The sequence below is a fragment of the Podarcis bocagei genome, assembly GCF_964188305.1.
Source record: "Podarcis bocagei genome assembly, chromosome: 7".
Lineage (NCBI taxonomy): Eukaryota > Metazoa > Chordata > Lepidosauria > Squamata > Lacertidae > Podarcis > Podarcis bocagei.
In genome coordinates, this window is record NC_138132.1 from 40516604 (window position 1) to 40539618 (window position 23015).

Below are 23015 nucleotides of genomic sequence, written 5' to 3' on the forward strand. Positions count from 1 at the left end.
AGAACTGATGTAATTCGTTCTTTGCTGTAACTGAGAAGGTGGGCTGCTGTGTGTTTTTGCCAAGTGAAGCTTCTGGATATATCACCATCTAGGGATGCCCAAGATAGAATGTATTACAGTAGTTTGGCCTTGAGAGACTAAAAGAAGCTAAGCAACACCCGTTATTACCTACTTCTCTCCCCTAGAGCACACATCCTGCTGCATATAATGGAAACAGGAGTTGCTAGATGTCTGGGGCAGCCAACCTTGGTGACAAACCATCTTGATGTTTTGATAGCAAAGCTGCCAACAACTCAATTAAACACAATTTGTGTATATCGCAGCCAGACCCAAGTGAAGACTCGCAGGGAGCAAGCTTTCAGAGCCAAGCAGGGCAAGAAGTGCAACCCTGACACCAAACACACACACACACACACACACACACACACACACACACAGGCCCTCTCCAAAGTCTGCTGCCATAGGCCTGCTGTCTGCTGGTGTGGTGTGACATCTGGTCTCCACTCCAGGCCCTTGTGCCAAGGACCCACTTCCTCAAAAAGCACCTCTGCACAGGTCTCGTTCATTTCAAGGGAGTTTGCAAATTAGAGAAATGGCTCATAGTTCAGTGGGATAGCAACCAATTTGCCCACAGAAGGTCCAAAGGTTCTATCCCCGCTGGCTTCTCCAGGATGGGATATTAAAGACTCCTCTCTGAAACTCTGGAGAGCCACTGGAAGTCAGTGTAGACAGTACTAAGCTAGTTGGACAAATGGATTTGACTAAGCATAAGGCAACTTCCTATGTTTTAACATAAATCCAACTGGATTCTGCCCACATAACCAACCCTGCTGGTGCAGCATATCTCTGAAGCCAACCACCAAGAAAGGACAGGGAGAAGGAGTCAGGAAGGAACAGACAGACAAATACACACTCAGGTTTCCTAAACAGCCAGTTTTTGCCTTCCACAATAGAGCATGCAAGATGCTCTAACCTGCTTGAAGCATTCATCAAGATCTTTACCTAAATGCTTCTTCAGGGAGGGAGCTTCATTTGCCTTATGGATCATTTTGAAATGTGTGTTAAGCAACAACTGTGTGGGCAGGTAGGCCGGCAGGCAGCCGATTCCTCTGACTCAGCTCCAGCACGTGCCGAGCGAGCAGGCAAACTCACTCACATGCGCTCCACAAGTGCACACCAAGCAAGGCCTGTTTCTTTTCATGTCACAACAACAAGGACATCCCTAATGGACTGCTTCCCTGCCCATCTTCTCATCCTTCTGTTTCCACCCCAGGTGATTTTTCCTAGCTGCTGCAGCAAAAATAAGCCATGATTTGGTTTTGCATGTTGTCTGGACCCAGGCTTATGATTTGTCTCACTCCATAGCACAAGTTGCAACCAAGTGGGTTTCTAGCTCACAGTCTGCCAGGGGGAGAAAAACTACAGTGGTGCCTTGCAAGACAAAAATAATCCGTTCTGTGATTCTCTTCATCTAACGGTTTTTTCGTCTTGCGAAGCAAGCCCATTGAAGGATTAGCGGATTAGCGCTATTAGCGGCTTTTAGCGGCTTATCTGCTGATCGGATCAGCTGATAAGCGGCTTAGCGGCTTAGAAAAAGGGGGGGAGGGGGGAAAAACCAGCAGGAACTCGCAAGACATTGTTGTCTTGCGAAGCAAGCCCATAGGAAATTCGTTTTGCGAAGCACCTCCAAAACGGAAAACTCTTTCGTCTAGCGAGTTTTCCGTCTTGCGAGGCATTCATCTTGCGGGGCACCACTGTACAAGCCTGGGTTCAGACAACATGCTAAGCCAAACCATGGTTTAGCTCAAGGTAGCAGGGCAGCAGCAGCAAGGCTGGAAGAGGAGCAAAGCTGCGACCTCATCTCTGGGAACCCTCATGCCTGCATATTTAAGTTTAGATTAGTGTTATAAAAGCACTATAGAGGCCTATGTATATGCTGCACAAACACTCAAAAAATCAAAATCCTGCAACCAGAAAATTAAATTATGTATCCAGAAAAGTTTGCACACTTCAAATGTATGCAAATTGCTTATTTGCACAAAATGGACCATAGGAAGAGTCCTGTTGGATCAGGCCAATGACCCGATGCCTGTAGGAAACTGGCAAGCAGGACCCTTCATGGAACACAAGGGCTAGAAATTTGTGTGGGTTTTTTGTGGGGTGTGTGTGTGTCATTTTTTATGGAGGATGGGAAAAGGAGAGCGGAAATTGGTAGGATTATTACTATTTATATTCAACCCTAATTTAGTCAAAAAATGTCCTAGGATACTCTGAGGATGCTAAAGCTCCTCCCTGGTGCAGGGAAGCATCAGAGGAGGCCTGAACTCTCAACCTTGCCTTCCTTGCATAAAAGTCACTTTGCCAGAAGAACAAACAAACCCACATTTCCCAAATTAATGACACAAATCCTACCTGTGACTACTTGGTCCCCATTTGAGACATTCCTGGTGCTTCCTTGTAACCTCGTTTTCACTGGTGCAGAGGGCAGGGGTGCTACTGGGCCCTCCTTATTGGGTTGGGGCTTGCCTGTCAAACATTCCACCTTTGGGGGGGTTTCCAATATCAAAGTGTTTGGTTTGCTTAGCAGGTATGGTAGGTCCACCCAGCAAGCCGCAGCTTCTTCTTTGTTACCCTGATTAGAAGCATCCTCAACTTGTGCATCTGTCTCCACAGAAGGGCTGCTGCAGCTGCTCCCCAACATTTTTGCTGGTATCCCAGAACTGAGAGGCAGAAAAGCACTCTCAGCTTGCTGTTGAGAACAATCCACATTCTCTTGCCCAGCCTCTTGGAGCAGGTGTGCCTCTGTCTCACCTTGGAGTGTGCTTCCAGAACTGGTCTGCTTCTCCTTCTCAGAGAGGCTTTGCTTGGCTAAACATTGGAGGTTTTCCTCTCCATAAACACTGCTACCCAACCCCACTAATGCCTCTGCTGGCCTTGGGCTCACCTTCTCCAACTGCTCAACTGGGTGATGGTGCTCCACCATCCACTCAGAAGTGTGACATGTGACTTCTACTGACAGTTCTTGTGAGAGGTGACCGTGTGCTGCCGCCCTCACATCAGAGAAGGGTTTTGGTGGCAGAGACTTTGGCATGGGTGGGGAAAAGGCATTCTCCTGCAACCTTGGGCTGGAAGGGTCAGAGTCCTTGGCCAAATGTCCCAAATGAGGCTCAGGGAAGTTATCCTTCCCAGAACTCCCACAACCCTCCCTGGTGCCTGTTCCTAGCACACTAGAGCAATAGCCATGCTCAGAGACCCTGCTGCCATTTTCCAGCTCTGTGCTATTCCTCTGAGCTGTCTCTGTCATTTCAGAAGCCACAGCTGTCAGAGACCTGCATTCAGCATCTTCTCCATCATGGTAGCTGCACATTGCGTACCTCCAGTCAAGCTCATGTCCTGGCTGGGCCTGCCCCTTTACATCAGAAGGCTCCTTGGGATCAGAGCCAGCAGCAGGCCCCTCATAATTTTCCAATAGCAATTTGTTACTTTCTAGTTCATGATCATCCTCCAAAAGATTCCTAGCATTACTGGCCTGGGTATCAGAGAGCTTTGCTGTGTCCAGATGCCCATGTGGCATTGGTATGACTGCTAAACCAACTCTATTCCTCAGGCAAGTGCTGCTGTCCTGACTGGCTGCAGGCTTGTCCTTTACTCTCATCCTCGGCTTAGTGCAGTAACTGAGGGAGACTGATTGAGGTCCAAATTTAGTCAGTGAAACGTCTGTGAGCTCCACATATTCCCCTTCCAGGTCACTTATAGAGTCTTCTCTAAGGCCTGGGCTCACACACTCCATGCTAGCAGCTGCCCTCACAAGTTGCTCTGTTGTATTGGTCATAAAGAAGCTGTCTTCAGGTAAACTTGGCCCATTAAAAAGTTGGGACTCCACTTCAAGGGAGCTGCTTTGAGACGGCACCTCTGAAAAGACCAAATCTGAAGGCTGTTCAGTCACTGGAACAGAACTTAGGCCACCGTTCATTTCTGGGGGGCTTTCAATAAATTCTGGATTGACTATTCTGTCCCAGGGCACCCGGAATATTTTATCTTCTGTGCCTAGTAAGCAGTTTTCCAGTGCCATTCCCATCCGCTCCCTGTTGATGCCATTCAGCCATTCCACAGTGAAAATGGAAGTGTAGGAGACTTCAGGGACCACAAGCTCATCAACATTATGCTTGTCCTCGGCCAAACATTTCACAATGATTCGTGGGGACTTTTTCAAGTAAGGGACCACCTGCAGATAAAAGTCTCCTGGTCTCAGGATCCGCCAGTCGAAGGAGCCAAGTTGAACTACAATCTTCTCATGGATGCAGAGGGGCCAGCCCTCATGCCGGAACAGCAATCCACAATACTGGACCTGAAGGAAAATGATAATCCAGGTGAACTGACCGCAAGTAGGTTTTCAGAACAGACAACAGACATCCTAATAATGATCTCATAGCTTTCTATTAACAGCAGCACAAATGGAAACAGCCGGATGCTGGAAAACTGGGGCTGGTCTTACATTGACTTTTGGCATGTCTGAGTGTGCACAACCCATTTTATTTCTATATAATACATGGCAAATTGTGATGAGAGTATCTCAAAGACCCCCCTGACTCACTAGTAAGATCTTCAGGTAACGCCACCTTTCAATGTAGCTATTAGAGACCTTCCCCTGTGGTGCTACATTGTATACCTTCTTCCCCGTATCTATCAATTTGCTGCTCTTCATGTTTAGGTTTCTAAGAGCAATGAAATCTTGTTGAACGCTTTTTCTTTTTCAGCTTTGCAAAGTTTATGTGGTTGCAGTCCTGGAGCATTTTAAAAAATGTCAGGCATTTCCATGCCCTTCAGAACATCAATCCCAGGATGAATGTTTTATTTACTTGTCAATTTTTTTGTTTTGCTGTGAAACTGTTTTAAAGGATGAGTCAGGGACCAGGATCAAAAGGCAAAGCATCAATGCATCAATAAGCAAAAAGCTGCTCAATGAAGCATTTTGGTGGTAGCAACACCAAGGGGGAGGGGCTTTCCATTCTCCTGTTCACTTTGAATGTGGTTCTACAGCTTGAGAAAAGAGGAAAGAAGGATGGTGGTGATCCTGAAGCCACAGAAAAGCTAGAACAGGCCCCAGGTCCTTCCCTGCTTTGGATTTAGTCTGCCTACGCAACCCGCAACCCTCTGACTGACTCTGCGCACAAAAACAAGTCCCTTTGACTTCCATGGAAAGCCAATTTGGGTATGAAAACACGCTACGGCACGAGTCCCACACAGAGGCAGCACTGCTAGGAGGCAAGCTGGGGCAGCCATCCCTGGGGACAGGTTTTGGGTTCCATGAAGACCATGATAGGTTACAATCTTCCAATTCTTCTATGTAAGTCCCACTGAAATGAATGTGCAGCAGTGGGGAGGGAGGGAAGAGCCACCTGGATGTTCCACATCATGCACCAGAGTCCTGGGCCAGATCTGGTTCCGTAAAGTCTGCACAAACCAGAGAGCCACAGTTGCTACTGGAGAAGGAGCCTCCTTAGCAGCTACTGAGTTCCGCAAATATTGTGACAGCAAAGGAGAACAGAGGCAAAACTTCTGATTGGGCAATCACTTGGCACCTTTCCATCAGAAACTTGACAGTCTGCTGCCTGCCAAGAGTAGGTGGGGGGAGGGAGCTGAAGGTGAGTAACTGTAGAATCCAGGCAAGAGAACACACCTCCTACAAGACACCCCACCCTTTTTGTTCTTGCGTTAATATGCATCTATAGAGAACATGTGGCTAATGGAGGGCATGTTTTGTTGCTAATGTTCAGGCTGGACCCTCAAGCTAGGATGCCGGCATGGCAATGCAGCGGGGTTGGAAGGAGGTCACACGGTGACTGGACTTCAACACTGATGCACTTGCATAAAACAAAATGTTTTTGAATCCGAAAAAACATTGTTTTTCTTAAGTAGGACAGTTACATAATTGTTCACTATGATAAACACTTAACAAGTCAGAACGTTTAAAGATTCCAAAATAATCACTGCTACTGGGAGGTGGGGGTGGAGATGGAGAATCCAGAGTATGTCTCATTGCCATGGGCAAGAGGGCAGCGTCCCCTTAAGGATTATTTGGCTACCCTTTGACTACTTTCACCAGTGCATCCGGTGGCACGGCTCCCTGTCCCCCCTCCTCCTTAGCTGAGTAGGAGCCTAGGCATGAGCATCATGGCGGGTTCTCAGCTCCCACCTGCAGCGCTAGCAGAATCTTCTGGGCCAACCTGGAGGCAGCATGATACTCACACAGGCATCCTGCTGAACGCACTGCAAGATGTGCTTGGCTGGAATCAGAAAGTCGATGAGGTAGTGCAGGCCGTCCCCACGGTATGTCTTCTCCACCACATCAAAGACCTGGCACAGAACCGTGGCTGCTGTGACCTCGAATGGAGGGTAGAGTGCCGAGAGCGTACTCTGGATACAACTGTCCAGGGACTGGGAATCCTGCCAAGAGAAGGAAAGGAGGGTGTGAAGTGGCTCAGGAGGAGCAACAGGGGGAAACTGTGCCTGCCGGGACTCAGGTTGCTACTTGGCAGAGGCCATCGACGTATCCGCCCTCTTCATTTTTTGTGCCACCATTCTGAACCACCGCCATCCACCGAGCCCAGCTCCTCTACCGTGCAAATGAAGCGCTCACCTAGTCTCGACAGAGTGGCGGCAGACAGCTTACGCTGCAAAATCCTTCCCCTGACTGAGCAGGGGTGGGGCTGTTGCTAAACTATTATTATTGTAGATATCAGTGCGCAGGGTGTGCATGTGTGTGAGAGAGAGTGAAAAAGAGAGACTAAAAGGGCTTATGCAGCTGCTGGTACGGCTTCCCAGGACTGCAGGCTTACAAGGTGTCCCCTGGTGGAATTATATTGAAAAAGGAAAGTTCCCCCTAAACTGGGGGTGGGAGGTATGGGAAAAAAGAAGTGGCTAAAAGTGTTTAGTACAGTTTTCTCACAGTCACTCCAGCTAGAAATGGGACTCTAAAGCCAAGAGCTTTAGAACAGCCATGATGACAGCATGGCAGAGCAAGAGGAAGGCCCGACCCATCATACCACCAGCACAAGCTGGGTTTGGGTTTCTAAAGCCAGCTAGAGCGTATCATAAAGAGTTTGTATTATACTTCTGAACATTGTCCATGTTGTCCCCTGTTCTGCTCTCAACATACAGCACACTCTCTGCCAGCCCTAGCCTGGAGGTGCCCTCCCTGCCTTTGAAATCTGCAGCTGCCCACCTTTCTTTATGAGAAAGCCAGCTCTTGCTCTGGTGACTGCTACATCAATCCTCTTTCTCCTCCAAGAAAACATAAATTCTTAACATAAGGGAATCTAATTTACATAATTTTAAAATAGCTCTTTTAAACTGTTAATATCAGTGATTTTTTTTACTCTTTTTGTAAACCTCTTTAAGGTTGCTTTGCTACAATCAAGTGGTAAATAAATTTTATGAAATAAATGTGCAAAAACATTTAAGCATTTAATAAATTACTATTTTAAAAATGAGATTGTGTTGCTTCTTTTAATTGCATTATTAGCATTTACTAGAATCTAGGGTAGGCTATTTAAGCAAGAATTAGCAGAACATATTGTATTATTATTATTATTATTAAAATTCATACACCCTTCATCATAAGACCTCAGGGTGGTTCACAGAATAAAATACAAGATAAAAACACAACTAAATAATTAAAACAAACCAGCAAAGCAATAAGCCCTCTTCCCACATTATAAGGAAACAAAGCTAAAGGAGAGAGTAGTCTGGGCCAAACCCCCTTCCGGTTTCTGGGAGACTGCATCACTTACCCACTTTTCAACTACCACAAAGAATAGGAACTCTAACTCCAGATTAGGGGAACCCCAATATGTATCCACATTCTGAACATTGAGAAAATTGTGGCCTTTTTGACTTAAAATGGAAGCAGAAGGTACAGTAGCATCTACGCACATGCTCAGAAGACATAAGAGTGGCCTCCTGGGAGTGATCTTTGTAGCAGGGTAGGCCGGAGGCTCAAGGGCCAACCTCCCTTCTTGCAAGGGTGGCTTCCTTCACTGTGACACCAGTGCCAAAGAGACCAAAAGGCGGGATCCTGCAGTCTCAGCAGTTCTGCTCGCTGCCAAAACGAATACATCTGACAACAATTAACTTGTCATCTCCAAATGAATTCAGATGAACCACCCACTCTGCAGAATGTGCTTCAAGCACAGAGAGTGTCCTTTTCCTCAACATCTGAGGCTAAGTCACACTTTTATTTTAAAGGTGATAAATCTCTGAATTTACCAAATCAGGGAAAGCCTTTAAGTCTATCGGTCCCTCCAAAGTGACAATGCTGGAGACTTTCATGCAGCTCAGTCTATCCTACTTTATCCTCTCCCTATCAAAGTGTGAGTCACTTTGAGTTGCCTTGGGCAAATTATAGCAACTAACAAGTATAATAAATATAACAAATATAATCAATCATCAATAATAAAATGATTTCACATAATTTGTTGTGAAGATGAAATGCAGGTGCGGGGAGGACCCTAAATTCCTTGGAAGAAAAACAGGATATAAATATAATAAATGCAATGCAATTAAATGAAAGCAAGGTGATAAAAGTTACCATGTGCAAACTTTCTTCCTCAGAAAGAACTTAACAAGAGATCCTGGGCTGCAAGTGTGAACTATTGCCTCTGCCAGAAATTAGCAGCTGTTGTTCCTGGGACTTTCTGCTTTTTCTAACCATGCCCAGCAGTCTCTTTCAAAGACCAGCTGCCTAATAAAGCATAGACCCTGGTTCTGAAATTAGGTGGGAGCTCTTAGGACGCACAGCGGAGAAGGAGAACACAACTTTTCTGAGTTACCCTGGCAGCCATCACTCACCTATCTGCAAAGCACAGCTGTGTTATAGCCATTCCATGCAGAGAGCAGACAAATCACTAAAATTTTGAACACTATAAAGAAGCAGGTTACAACGCATCAAGTGACTTGTTACTGGATCCATTTTTCCTTTACACCTGAAGTAGACTGAGGTGTGCCTGAATCTTTCTGAGTCGCTCAGCACTCACCATATTACAACCAAGATACCATGATTGGCATACCCCACAGAAAATTAGTGAGGCTCACCAGTCCGCAAAATGGGGGTGCACAAGAGAAACCTGTCACAAAATGGGGGTGAAGTCTGACATAAACAGCTGGCAATTGTTGGCATCATTTTCTACTGATAGCAGATCACTCTTTGGAAATGGTTTAATTGCTTGCCATAGGTTTTCCTATGAGGGGAAAGGTTCTCAGATATGAAGCAAGAGGTGGAAATGTGGGGCTGGGCTCACAGAGGGGAAGATGAGGCTGGCATCTCAGTTCTCACCTTCTTCTCGCCCTGGTCCAGCTGAATCTATGGGGCCACCCAGACAGTGAAGCCAGCAGGCCTCCTCTTGACCTATTGGACAAGGCCTCTTGGCAGGCAAGATGGAGGACAGCAAACCCTCCTGGCTCACTCCTTGCCACCACCAGCAGGCCCTTCACGCTGCCTGCCCTACTGAGTGGCACAGGGCACAGAGGAAATTATCCTCGTAGCAACTTAACAGAGGTCTCCCCTTCCCTCAGAGGGAAACATGGAGGGCACTGCTGCCTGGGGTTGGGCACTTGGGTATCGGCATCTACTGAATCAGCCACCCCACAGACAAGATGCCTCGCTCATTAAGGAGCAGTCACTGTCCAACACACACCCCTTTGCAAAGCCCAAAGTGCCTCCCTCCCTTCTTGATGGGCCTTCAGGGGTGTATTCCAGAAAAGATTCCGTGCCAAGAATCTCTGCCTTTAGTACTCCAATTACATTATATAACTGTGCATCAATGTATACAATTTATTCTGGCAGCCATAATTTGCAAAACATAGGGTGAACATTTTGACAAGAAATAAGGTGATGGGGAATGATGAAGTCAGATGCAGTACAGCAAAATATCCCACACACAAAAATCAAATCAGTTTTCCTGCTTGGTTGCAGCCTAGGATCATGGCAATCATGAGTCACCGCTTTTTCCATTTTTATTATTTTTTAAATCTCACACTGAGAAAAACGCAAGACACCAACCTGTTATGTACTGAAGTTCTCACCCTGGGTCAGCAGGGGGATACTGTATATAGTTTTCACTCAGGTCCACGTCAGTTATTTTAGGCGGGAAACCCTGGGTTGTTGTTGCTACAATGTTGACAGCCGGCTGCCTATAAAAGCAGGCCGGCTGAGCTGTTTGCTGTTCAGTTCTGTTCCAGCTTACAAAAATAAAGAGCGGCTTTGGAGAAATCGCTGTGTCGTCTACCATGTCTACCCACTATTCAACACAACCCAAATCTTTATTTTTCCATTCACACCAATGTCTCTTACATATATACTGTAATTCAAAATACTTGGCAACATTTTGTTGTCCTCACTTGTAAATACAAATTTTTTAATTTAGAAAATTTATAGACCACTTGATATATATAAAAAAAATCATCATTCTTGCTGTTATTCCCCTGCCTTAGAAGCGCACCCAAACCATATTCTGTTCTTTTCTAGGCACTGAATTTGTACCGTTAAAACCAGGGCCTCAAGTGCCATAATGTCTTGGGCCAGCCCTGGTTAAGACTGCCATAGTAAAAGTTTACTTAGGAAGCACCTCTGTTATCTGGCCGCAAATGCAAGCCAAGGCAGCATCCCTAGTGAGGAAATGTACAATGCAATAGGAGATTTCTTACATGTTTGGGTGTCTTTCACCCAATATGTGTTCTTCCCCATTATTAATGTCACTGGCCTGCGAGTTTTATCATTATTTTTACTGTGTTTAATCTATTGCTCCTGACAAAGGAGATGCCTCTGAAATGCATTGAGCTAAATAAACAGCTGATTAACAAAAGCACCAGATCTTGCCTCCTTTTATTTTCGTGACCTTCACTGCCAATATCCTAGTATTCCAGGGGGCCTTTGTGATACTGGCTCCAAAAAAGCATTTAAGCCATGGGTAGGCAAACTAAGGCCTGGGGGCCAGATCCGGCCCAATCACCTTCTAAATCCAGCCCGCAGACAGTCCGGGAATCAGTGGTTGTTTTTTTTACATGAGTAGAATGTGTCCTTTTATTTAAAATGCATCTCTGGGTTATTTGTGGGGCATAGGAATTCATTCATAGATTTTTTTTCAAAATATAATCCGGCCCCCCACAAGGTCTGAGGGACAGTGGACCAGCCCCCTGCAGAAAAAGTTTGCTGACCTCTGATTAAAGCATTCCTGAAAACTAAATGAATGTGTTCCCATGGTCTTAGCATGGATTTATTTTCAGTATTAGAGCACCTACTTGCTATGCAGAAGGGCCAAAGCTCAGTCCTTAGAACCACCAGTGAAAAGATTTCAGAGAAGCATTCTGAGGGGGTCACAAATCTTGAGTAGCTGCCAGTCAGAGTAGACAGTAGTCCCACACGACATAGAGCAATGATCTGACTCAGAGTTACACAGCTTCGTACGTGTGTGTGTGTGTGTGTGTGTGTGTGTGAGAGAGAGAGAGAGAGAGAGAGAGAGAGAGAGAGAGAGAGAGAGAGACCTCATCTGTAAGCGAGGCTGTTCCCTCCATTAACAGCCCACTCTGAGACCTATTCGAACAGCAACAACCTCACATGCCCCTTCATTTCCATGCAGATCAAAGAAGGGTGGAGACTTTAAACAACTTGTAAAAGACGCCTTTGTGCAGAAAGGGACGTGTGCCAAAATATGGGCGTTTATGAAGCACAAGCACACAAAGGGGAACATATCCCCAGGCGTTTCTCCCTGATCTATTAATCAGCCTAGCATACCAGCCTTTGGAAAGTGTAAGGAAAACCTCAGTTAAAAAAATGAGATGTGTTCCTGTAGATGGTCCAGTGAACAAAGAATTGACAGCCACCAACCAACTACTGAGATAAAAGCTCTCTGATTTTGCAGATCTAGGAGGATCTCTAGTTGGCTCCTTGGCATTTCCTACTGTTGAAAATGGGTGGGTGGGTGGGTGGGGTAAGAGAACCTTAACTTTTCCATCCCCACTTCCCCCCATTCTCTCTCACTGTTGGGATCAAACTACAAGTTCCACTTATTGTGTGGCAAATTGGGTGCTTCTGCCCTTCATTTTCCGTCATGCCCTCTGCAGATTTGTTGCTGATGATGCATTCCACCTTTGGAATTCATTTTGTGTTTGTGGCCAAATGCCCGGTCATACTTGTCCCACTGAGATCCTGCATGCTACCCCAGGAGTACGTTCATCACCCACTACATGAAAGGCAAGTAGGGCACAGACTGGCTCAGATACCACTGGGCACAGGAAGCCAAGAACCCTCCTTGCCCGCCAGGCTTAATTCCAGGTTGTGGGAGGCCCCCAGCAACATGCCAGTGGGAGCGGGAGCTCTCATATTTTTCACAAACACCCTCAATTGCCTTTAATTTGTTCCTATTTTTCTTGTGCAGCAGGTTGTTTAATACTAGTTCCCTGTGTTTAGCCAGCTCAAGTGTGCACATAAGGGGTGAGAGAAAAATTATGAGGAAACTCATAATTAAAAACATTAGAAGAGCATGGCTGCTCATCTAGTCAAGCACCTAATTCTCACAGTAGCCAGCCAGATGTCCCAAGGGAGGCCCATTAAGCAAGCAGGACATGAGTGCAACAGCACCTGTGCAATCCCCACCTGTGATTCCCTGCCCTGTAACTGTTTGGCCATGAGATCATTATTAGAGTGTGGACTTTCTCCAGTATTTCCCAGGATTTACCAGATAAAAGAAATACAGTTCATTCTCTGGAAAGAAGTGAGTCTGGGGCATTCTCATGCAAAAGTGGTGGGTTGTGGAAAGTATTATTATTGCCTTCATCATCATTAAAAGGTGGCTAAGGTTGTCACCTTTTTACTGCCTGGCTCCTGTGCCTTGAACAGCAACTCGACACATTGAAATTCAAGCTTATGTCCACATTCCCCTTTACTGGGCACTCATTAACTTTCCAGTGCTGGGTTTTTAGTCACAAGACATTATAAAAAATGCAAATGAATATTGTACTTCGTTATAAGATACTACTGCCTGATGCCGTTGCTTCTCAAAACCAGCTTCACACTGATTGGAGCCCTTAAGCTATTCCTAATTAGTCTCTAACCAAGGTGTGGGCAGCTATGCATCAGGGAAAGACGTCCACACCCCTGTCAGTGCGCTTTGAGGCAGTAATATAAACACACCCTTCGTGGGTGAATCTTCTGGCAAGGGAGGGAGAAGCTGCACATGCCTGATTTCACTGTGTCAAGCCTACTGTTTAAGCACAAGAGCAAGATCAGTAAAAAGGTGGCAATCTTCAGCAAGCCCCCATCTCCCAGGAACCTCATGTCATCTTTATTCTTAATAATTCATCTCACAGTGGGGGTCTTCTCATCTCCCTCTGCCCAGGTTCTAAGCCAGACAGAGCCTTAATGGGATTTTTATTTTTAATTACAACAGAGCTAGCCAAGCCCTGCAAGGATTCACTGTGCCTTCCAGATGTTGTTCCAGCACTCCAATTCCTAGCAACCCCAGCAGCCAGCATAGATTAAAGTCAGGGATGGTGGGACTTCGAGCCCAAGAACGTTTGGTGTGGGTGTGCGTGCACCCAGTTGGCAAAGGCAACTGCTGCAGGCTTCAGCTTGACTTCCATGCTTGGAACTTGACCTTGGCCAGCGTACTCTCACAAGGCCCAAGACAGATGATGCATATGGTGGCATAAGATCTATCTCTGGCAGAACTCAGCCCAGCCTGGCAGAGACTGTTCATGCCGTGATGCCCACAAAAGGAGCACTTTGCTCTCTCCTAGGGAGAAGTTTCAGTCGCACTTTGGTGCAAGGCAGCTGCCCCCATGACCTTTGCCCTGGGCCCATCGGAAATACCACAGGACAAAATGCCCCTTGAATCTCTCCTGCAGAAAAAGCTCCTGCCCTTCCTGTTTTATGGTGAAGTCAGCATCCTCTTGCTGGACATTCCCACATGACTCAGGCTGGTCACTGCCTGTTACATGATGCCATAATCAGCTGCTGAGAAGGAGAGCAGGAGCCTGAACTCTGGGGAGGGAGAACAGTGGGGGCACGTAAAGGCCCTCAATTCTGCTCCAGCAGTCTCCTCTCTACCTGCAGTCACACAGGACATCAGGTGTGTGGCAGGTGGGCATGGTTTGGGGGGAAACAGCTTTGCGGGCAAAATCTGAACGCCTGGCAGGTCAAGTATGGCCTGCAGACCAGAGGTTCCCCAGCCCTGAGTTACAAGGGGAGGGGCTCTGATGGCTACAGTTCTTTCTCCATCTCTCTCAAGAGAGCACCAGAGAGTTAGGAACATTTAACTTCCTAATCAAATACCTGATGTATCATATTCCTGTATCATAGGCAGTTCTGTTGGGCAACTGTGGCTCCTAAGGAGGAGCAGAGCTGTCAGGGCCTAGAAGTCAGTCTCTCTGGAAGGAACACCCAAGGGTGGGGCTCACCTTTGAGAGTGCTGCTGGGTGCAGTTGGTGCCTATGGTTTACCACATGCCTCCCACATAAACTTTCTGCCCAGATCTTAAGATCATCTTCAGAGGCCCATCTTTGCCACGTTGCTACTACCAGAGAGGCCTTTGAGGCCTTTCAGTGGTCCTCAAAGAGTTCTGTGATCGTCCCAGTATCAGGCTGAAGCCCTTTTAATCTACCCAAGCTTTTTAGATGCTGTTGATAAATGACTTTGCCTTACTTGCACTGACGTTAAGCAGTTTTCACATCTGCTGCTGCTAAGGTTATCCTACTTTCAAAGTTTTACTGTGCTAAATTGCTGCCTTAGGGAGCTTCCAGATGTGGACAGTTGAGCAGCACCTCATCATTACTGTTCTGTTTTAAGCTGCAAGTGGAACAGCAACTCTGCTTCCAGACTTCTGAAATCCAGACAACATGCTGCAGCCAGGTGAGCAGTGTCTCATTCCCTGCCTTAAAGATGAGGGTGTGGAGTGAGGAGATTGATATTCGTTTGGACAATGGGGGGTGCAGATGGGTTTACTATTCGCTCCACCTTGCTACATGACTGCCCCACCCTGCTACAAGATGGGGGAAAGAAACAGATATAAATGAAATACTATCTCCATCTGTCATGGATGCTTTAGCTGAGATTTCTGCATTGCAGGAGATTGGACTAGATGACCCTTGGTGTCCCTTCCAACTCTGCAATTCTATCATTCTATATAAAAAGGAAGACAGAAATGCATCCTTGTGTCGTGTTTTACCTGTTCAGCTCTAAAGAAAAACAGCAACAGAAGCTGAACAGGTAAAATATGACACAGGGATGTTTTGTTCACATCATGTAAATGGTCATAAAAAGTGAGTGGACACTGTGTGGCTAGTCCCCAGTAAATTCTTAGTGTGGAAACAGCGATAGTTTAATTTTTTGGAATTCCTAGCCACTCTGGAAAACCTTTCATGGTTGAAGAGTGATATGTAAACTTATGTAAATAAACAACAGCCCTGCCCTCCAGGCCTACTCTGCACTGTGCACCACAGTTACTATGCATGTACGCCCATTTGTACCCCCAGCTTTCACTGAGTCTTAGCTGTTAAGTCAGGGACAGGCAGGAAGGTAAGTTATCCTCTATGCACATTTTAAACCCAGATGCAAGGTTGCAGAAATCTGCCCTGTGCATTTAAATCTCTGAACTGCCCTCAAAGATGAGGAGGAAGCCACAGCAGTTCCTGCCCCTCCTTTGCCCTTCTCACAGCTGCTACTGCTGCAATAAGTAAGTAGCAAGGGGGGGCATTCTCCCCCAGGCTGAGTTCCCCCACAGTCCAGTCTGTGAAATGAGATAAGGAAATGTCATGACCTGGTCCCTCTTCTAAGCATGGGTACCTGTTGCAGCACAGCACAGCACGGCTTAAGGGCCCAAGAGGAGCCCCACCCACGCACTTCTGGGGTGAGCTTTTGATTTATGCAATGCTTGAATTGGTAGGTCACAAACTGGACCCCTGTCGAGCGAGAGGGCGGCCCTGAAAGCTCTGGAATGCTTTTCCAGTTCATGTGTCCCTCCCCTCCTCCCTCCCCCCCCCAGCCACCTCACTATGCAACCAAGGCCTCACTTTTGCAGACATAAAATCCTGCCTTCAAGCAAGCGGAAAACTTCAAGAATTGCAGTTAGCCACTGAAATCAACCCCATGTGCATCTTCAAAATAAGCTCTCTCCTCTAGAGACTATTGGAAGGGCACCATCTAGTGGCAACACTGCATTCAAAATTCTGACCGCACAGCTTGCATCAAAATCTTTGGGAAGGAGATATCCTGGCACTGCAGGGAGCCCCATCCGCCAGCGCAAGCACATGCAGAGTCTTCCTGAGAGAAAGGAAGCAGGAGCCTGACAGGGCCACATATGGGTCTAGCCAAACCAAACTCCCTTATGCTAAGGAGGCAAAGGGGTTTCATTTCCTTGGTGCTGTCAACGTTTCCCTTTTTTTAAGGGAAATTCCCTTATTCCGAATAGGATTCTTCGCAAGAAAAGGGAAAAGTTGACAGCTATGGATTTCTTCCCAGCAGTGACTCTGTAGTGTAGCTGGACTGGTGCAGTTGTGTGGGTGCAGCTTAGCTGCACAAGCAGCTTACATGCCCCAAAAAACAGGGGAAGCCAATCACCTGCAGCAACAGGAACCTAAGCAACAGTCTTTGCCAACTTGGTGCCCTTCATATGTTTAGACTACAATTCCCATCAACCACAAAACATCTACAGATCTTATTATAGGTTGGCCTAATAGTATTTTTTTAATAGGTCCCCCCCCCCCTTGTGGTCCAATGCAGCAACATTTTGCTTCTTATTATTGTGTTATTATTTATCCGTTTTTACTAGGAGGCCTGCTGTTAGGTAGAAACGTGGGGTATAAATATTGCAAATAATTAAATCATGTCTGCCTTGATTAACCCCCAAGAGCAAGTGCCCACCCTCAAAACACCAGCCACCACAACCTGAATGCTCCCAAAGAGAAAGTACCACCCATTACACAAGAAAAATAGGAACCACTATGAAAAAAGGTGAATTCCATGCTTAGGGATCATTGGGAAAAGAACTGAAAATAAAACTGCTGATATCATAATGCCATTACACAAATTTATGGTGTGACCACATTTGCAATACTGTGTAAAATTCTGGTCGCTTCACCTCAAAAGGATATTGCTGAGTTGAAAAGGTTGCAGAAAAGGGCAACCAAAATGACCAAGACGATAGAGAGATATCCTCTCTGAGGAAAGGTTGCAGTGTTTGAGCCTTTTTAGTTGACAGAAAAGACGAGGAAGAGGTGACGTGGTGGAGGCAAATAAAATTATGCATGGAGCGGAGAAAGTGGTTAGAGAAAAGTTTTTCTCCCTCTCTCGTAACACTAGAACTCATGGACGTCCAATTTAGCTGAATGTTGGAAGATGCAGGACAGGTAAAAGAAAGTACCGTATTTTTCGCTCTATAAGATGCACCAGACCACAAGACACACCTAGTTTTTGGAGGAGGAAAACAAGAAACAAAATATTCTGAATCTCAGAAGCCAGAACAGCAAGAGGGATTGCTGCGCAGTGAAAGTAGCAATCCCTCTTGCTGTTCTGGCTTCTGGGATAGCTGCGCAGCCTGGATTCGCTCCATAAGGCACACGCACATTTCCCCTTACTTTATAGAGCAAAAGATACGGTATTTCTTCACGCAATGAAGTTAAACTATGGAACGTCCCTTCCACTTGGATGACTTGAAAATAGGATTAGACAAATTCTTTGAGAATAAGGCTATCAACGGTTACTAGCCACAATGGCCATGCTCTGGCTCCCCTGCCCAAGGCAATATGCCTCTGAATCCCAGTTACTGGGAATTACAAGTGGGCAGGATGCTGTTGTGCTCAGATCCTGCTTGTGTGCTTCCCATAGGCATCTCTATGAGAACAGCATGTTGGACTGCCTGATCCAGTTATTTATAAAGATGTTGGACAGGACAGGACAGAAGCCTGCAGCACTTCACTCTACTTGTCACTTTTTTCCAGGGCATCATTTGTCTGCATACCAGGAGAAGGCATTTTGCCTAATGAATTTCAGTTTGTCCAACCGCCATGGAAGGCCAAGCAAAAAAGCCAGCAAGGCGAGAAGGTGCAGTTCCGCTTCCGAGGGTGGCCCCAGCATTCCACTGGGACTGGGACTCCAGTTCATGCATTTGAGCTCCGTGGGCGGAAAGAAAGGAGCACTTTGCAAGGGCAAAGTGATTTCCTTGTGAAGATTGGAGAGACGGGCAAAATGTGTGCAGGCCTCCCTGCAGACGCCTTTGCCCTGTGCTCAACGGCCAAGCATTCCCAGGGAGCGGGATGACTGGGGCATTGTGCTCACGCCTTCAGTCCATATGGTGGGCATAGAGTTAAAGGGCTTCATTTTCTCATCCATGTCTGTGCTCTTGAAAGGGCACATTGGGGAAATGGAACAAAACAGCATCCACCCCCTACCCTGCATTTCAGCAGCCTTGTGCTCGGATGGCAGGAGGCAATTAAAAATCATTTCGAATGAGCTCATTTGTTTCTTCTGCTTCTTGTACAAGGACCATTGTGGCCTTGGCTTGTGTCTCTGAAATCTCAAGATTTACTCAGCAGCGAACCTGGATGAGGGTTCAGTCCCATTTCCTGCCCTGAGGAAGCTGACGTTTTTCAATAAAAGGAATATGAGAGGACGCCTGTGTGACAGTTTGATTCTGTCCATTTGGACATGAAATAGAGAATAGTGCTTTTCTGTCCCACTACAGGTGCAAACAGTCAACAATGTGGGGATGACTGTGTCATCACAGACGGATGTTGTTGTTCACTGGGGTTATTTTGCATACATTTAAGATTAAACTGAATGTTCACAGTCTGCATACCTTTTGCATTTCTTTCCCATTTGATCTCCAGTTTTTACCATTTTATCTCAGCACCCATCCCTGCCAGCTAAGACTCACCCTCCTTGCATCTGACAAAATAGCCTCTGTTCCACAAATATTTATGCCAGAATGAATTTGTTTGTCTTTAAGGTGCTGCAAGCCTGTTATGAGGAATGCAGAATAACCATGCAACGTTAGTCCCTATTTTGTTTTAATTAGGGAGATGAGTCGTAGGCAAACACTGTGACCAGGATTCCACAGAGAGCATGTAGATGCTGGAGAAAGCCTCCTGAGGCCAGATTGGAGGCCAAGAAAAGGAGCTGCCTGCCACCCCCACCAGCACCAACACCCCAAAGAAAAGGCAACCCAAAGTTCAAGAAGAAGCCCTCCTGCCCTGTGTCAAAGACCCTTTCCAGCCAGGACACACGCAAAATCAGACACAAGACACGAAGATGGGGGGTCTTTTTCAGTCCATGTAGACTTGTTTCTCTGCTTCAACTGAGCAGGGACACAAGAAACCCTGGCTAGGAATTGGTTGCTATAAGTAAAAATTATTCTCTGTGGGGAGTGGGGTTGAAAGTTTTGTTTGCATTTTGATGAGAAACTACTTTGCAAACCAATACACAGACTGAGACACAGGTATCCTTCCACATTCCCTTCAGAAGCTGCCTTGTATTGAGTCAGTGCATTTACCCATCTAGATTAGTGTAGTTGACACTGACTGGCAGCAGCAGCAGCAGCAGCAGCTCTCCAGGGTTTTACAGACAGAGAGCTTTAGGCACTGTGCTACTACTACTACTACTACTACTACTACTACTACTACTATTATTATTATTATTATTATTATTATTATTATTATTATTATTATGTATTTATTTATACCCTGCCTTTTTCCCTGCTGGGGACTCATGATGAAAACGATGGCCCTTCCTTTGCTAGGATGGATGGCTGAGGACAGGAGCAGACGGAGGGTCTCAAGACCCCCTCCTCCTTCTTAGTACAGACAGGCAAGTAAACAGGGTCAGCTGCTCAAATTCCCTGGGAGTGGAGGAAATCTCATTAAAGAATTCTGGAAAGCCTCACCTAAAACTATACACATCACTCTATCATGTTTGGTTCTCTGTGTTTATGCAGAATGAATAAATGCACATCCTTAAAGTTATTTGTTTATTGGCTGAAACTATAGCATTTTTTTTCAACTTTTAAAATCTCATTATTAGTTCAGCAGCAGGTGCTGAATGACTGGAGTTTTTCACTTGCTTGTGCTGAAATATTACTTGGCACCTTTCAGCTGCAAACTGGTGACTGTGTACATGGGGTCCTGCACCCTTTATCATTACCAGGTAGCAGAGCTGGTGGCCGGCCTCAGGGGTCACAGTTTGGGGAGGTTTTGAACCTGGCACTCCAAAACTTTAACAACTACTGCATCCTATATTGGCACACATTTCTGAAAGTCATTTCCACTTTCAGACCAGTTTGCAATGGCAGGGAGCCTGTTTCCATGGACCGTGCCTTGCCCTCGGTGGCACCAGTTTCAAGCTGGAAAGCTGCTTTTTCCCCTTCTCAAACAGCGTTCTTTGGAGTGTGCCGCGCGGTGACTTTTCCGCAGGGAGGGTTAGCCAGGTGCGCTAGAAGAGGTGCCTAAGAGAGAAGGGGCTCATCCCAGGGGCCCCCTTGGTCCTTCCCGCCAGCTGCCCAACAGGAGAAGGGCAGGAAGGTCACTCTGCAGCCCCGGCATCCTGGAGAGGCGGGCTGCCTCCGAAAACGGAGGCTCCGCCGTTCACCCCTCCCTCCCTCCCTCCGGGGATCTGTGCCCCACCTGAGCCGGGAGGCCGCCGGCTCGCTTCCCACCTCGTAAACACTGAGAAACGGCGAAGAGCAGCGATGGATTGGTAGATGGGGTCGGGCGCAGCAACTGCCCTCGAAGCTGCTTCGGGCAAGGCTCTCCGACCCCAGTTCCGTGCTCGAAGGAACCTCGGCGGCCCCCAAGCTCGGGCGCCTCTGAGATGGTCCTCGTCCGCCAGCCGGCAAAGTTCGGCTCCCGCTTCCCCTGCGGAGCTGGAGCACCAGGCTCCGCCCGCTCCTCTCCCCGAGGCACTCTGCACATGCTCATAGGATCCATCAGCTTTGCGCGCGCTGCCGCCCCCTCGGGCGCGACTCACCATGGCTGTTGTTGTTGACGATGCTGCGGCCGCCGCCGGCGGCAGGCGCTTCCCGGCACTGCTGCTGCTGCTGGAGGCGCCCAGCTGAGCCCGGCCCGCAGCCGCAGAGCCAGCCAGGCCGGCCCTGTAACCTGATCCCCCCTCCGCCCACCGCCCCGCCTCACCCGGCCGGGCTTCGCGGGCTTCGCAGACTGCTCCGGCTCCCAAGGCCCCGCGCCCTCCCAGGAGCAAAGCGGAGGTAGCGGGGAGATCAGCTCCCGGCCTCCGCTCCAGAGGCGCCCCCGGACCGCCCCTCAGGGCCCCGGGAGCGGGGTGGATGGTGCCCCTCACTCCCCGCGATGCCTGGGTTCGCTTGGGGCGAAAGAGCGGCTCCAAGGGAACGAACGGGGTCCCGCTGCTGCCCAGGCTGCGCCTCCATCCCGGCTAGAGGCTGTGCTAAAGGAGGCCCGTCCCAGGCACACCTGAAAGAGGCCTCGTTGCCCCAGGGTGACTGGTCGGAGGATCCCCCTGCCCGGGTGACTCGGGGAGCCCCTGTTGCTCACGCTGTTCTCTCTGCTTGCCCGGTCCCGGCGGCCTTGCTTGGTCCCCCAGCCTCCACCTGCCTCCAGCACTCCAGGCTGTGGTCCTGCAAAGCCAGTCCTTAGCCACCTCAGTTTGGGGTTCGGGCTCCTGCTCCACGTTGCAGGGATTGCCAGAGAGGCCACCACTAACCTCCTCTGCGCTCCCTACCACTCTGTGACTTTGCCTGTAATGATCCTGGCACTGGCACCCGCCAGACCCCAGAGGCCTCTTGGCAACCCCTGGCACACACACAAGCCATCTAGTCCTTGAAGCATTGCACCCTCTGGAGCCCCTGGTTGGCCTCTTCTAGTGCCAGCCACATCCTCACCCAAGTGGATTCCCAAACTGTGTGGTGGGGAGAGGGGCCTAATGCCAGGAAGAGATGCCAAGCCTTGAGACCACCCCTTGATTTTGGCCAACGGAGTGATGTCCAGCTTCAAGCCAGTCTTCAAGAGGCAGGCATCATGTTGGGTCCCTAAAACAATCCTGAGCCTTGAAGTCAGCATTTTCTTTTGCCCCCCTCCCCATGACCCCAACCCATCTGACTGCACTTGTCCTTCAGCCTCTCTTAGCAAAAATAAACCCTTTAACGCCCCCCCCCCCACAACAGCTTGGTCTGCCAGCGTTGCACTTGTCACCCCCTCCCTTCTGTGGTGCCAGGTTCCGAGGCCCTTCGTTGCCAATCCCAGGTGGCACCAATATGCAGGTATAGTTTAAAAGGCTAAGTAATTCCTGTAGCTGTTCAGGAACAATTTTTCTGGGGTGTATACTTGGCTTCTCAGGTGACAAGCTGAGTGCTACGAGTTCAGTGTTGCTGTGCTGTGCCTTTTGTACAATCTAAATAGGTCAGATTGGGAAAAGGGCCCTCAGCCCTTTGTGGTGCCAACAAATCACTTGAGCTTGTGTGAGTGGCAAACTTGTGCCTAAACTGCCTACATTCTAATCCAGCTCCCGGGCCTGCAAAAAGGACATTGACCAGATGATGTCCCTAGTCCACTCTTTCAACACCCACTCCAATATGGAACCACATTTTTCAAAGGCAACTCATGAAACTGATCCTCCCATGTCGTGCGCCCATTCCCCAGAAAACTCAACAAGACAGCTGGGTGGTGAAATGCAGTTTTTATGCCACAAGGCCCCTGGGAATAAGTGGTGCATCACCCCTTCCAGTCTGTCCTGTTCCAGGTAGTGGGCATTGCTTGAACCCAAGTGGGTGGGTGTTCTATGTACAGTTTTCTAGAATTGCAGGCCACCTACCACTCGTCCCAATTTGGGATCAAGCAAACCAAGTCAGGTCTAGCAAAGGCCAGCAAGGTAAGGTCATATAATGCAGGGTGGGAAATCTAGATAAACAAGGTCAGGCAAAGCAGAGGTCAAGGTCCAAAAGGCAAGCAAGCAAGATGTTTAGCATCCTGGAGAGCTCCAAATGGAGTCTGGAGAGGCA

The 23015-nt window shown here is 47.7% G+C and overlaps 1 protein-coding gene and 1 long non-coding RNA gene across 6 annotated transcripts in view; one reads left to right on the top strand and one right to left on the bottom strand.

Moving 5' to 3' along the window:
- The window catches only part of PLEKHG4 (pleckstrin homology and RhoGEF domain containing G4), a 51511-nt gene extending 30208 nt beyond the window's left edge, over positions 1-21303 (bottom strand). The window contains exons 1-3 of one of the 5 annotated variants that reach the window (XM_081203408.1): positions 21011-21303; positions 6250-6447; positions 2413-4348 (exon numbers count right to left, since the gene is read on the bottom strand). In XM_081203408.1, the coding sequence (XP_081059534.1) occupies positions 2413-4348; positions 6250-6447; positions 21011-21013 (2137 nt within the window). In that variant the 5' untranslated portion in view covers positions 21014-21303. Of the gene's footprint in view, positions 1-2412; positions 4349-6249; positions 6448-7935; positions 7966-8268; positions 8361-8590; positions 8609-9035; positions 9054-21010 lie in introns of those variants that run through there. The other 4 variants (XM_081203409.1, XM_081203410.1, XM_081203406.1 and 1 more) reach the window with 4 other exon arrangements.
- On the top strand, positions 14427-18845 carry LOC308592150. The gene is made up of 2 exons (XR_014010398.1): positions 14427-14905; positions 17992-18845. It is a non-coding gene; the product is annotated as an uncharacterized lncRNA (long non-coding RNA).
- Positions 21304-23015: the final 1712 nt, after the last annotated feature.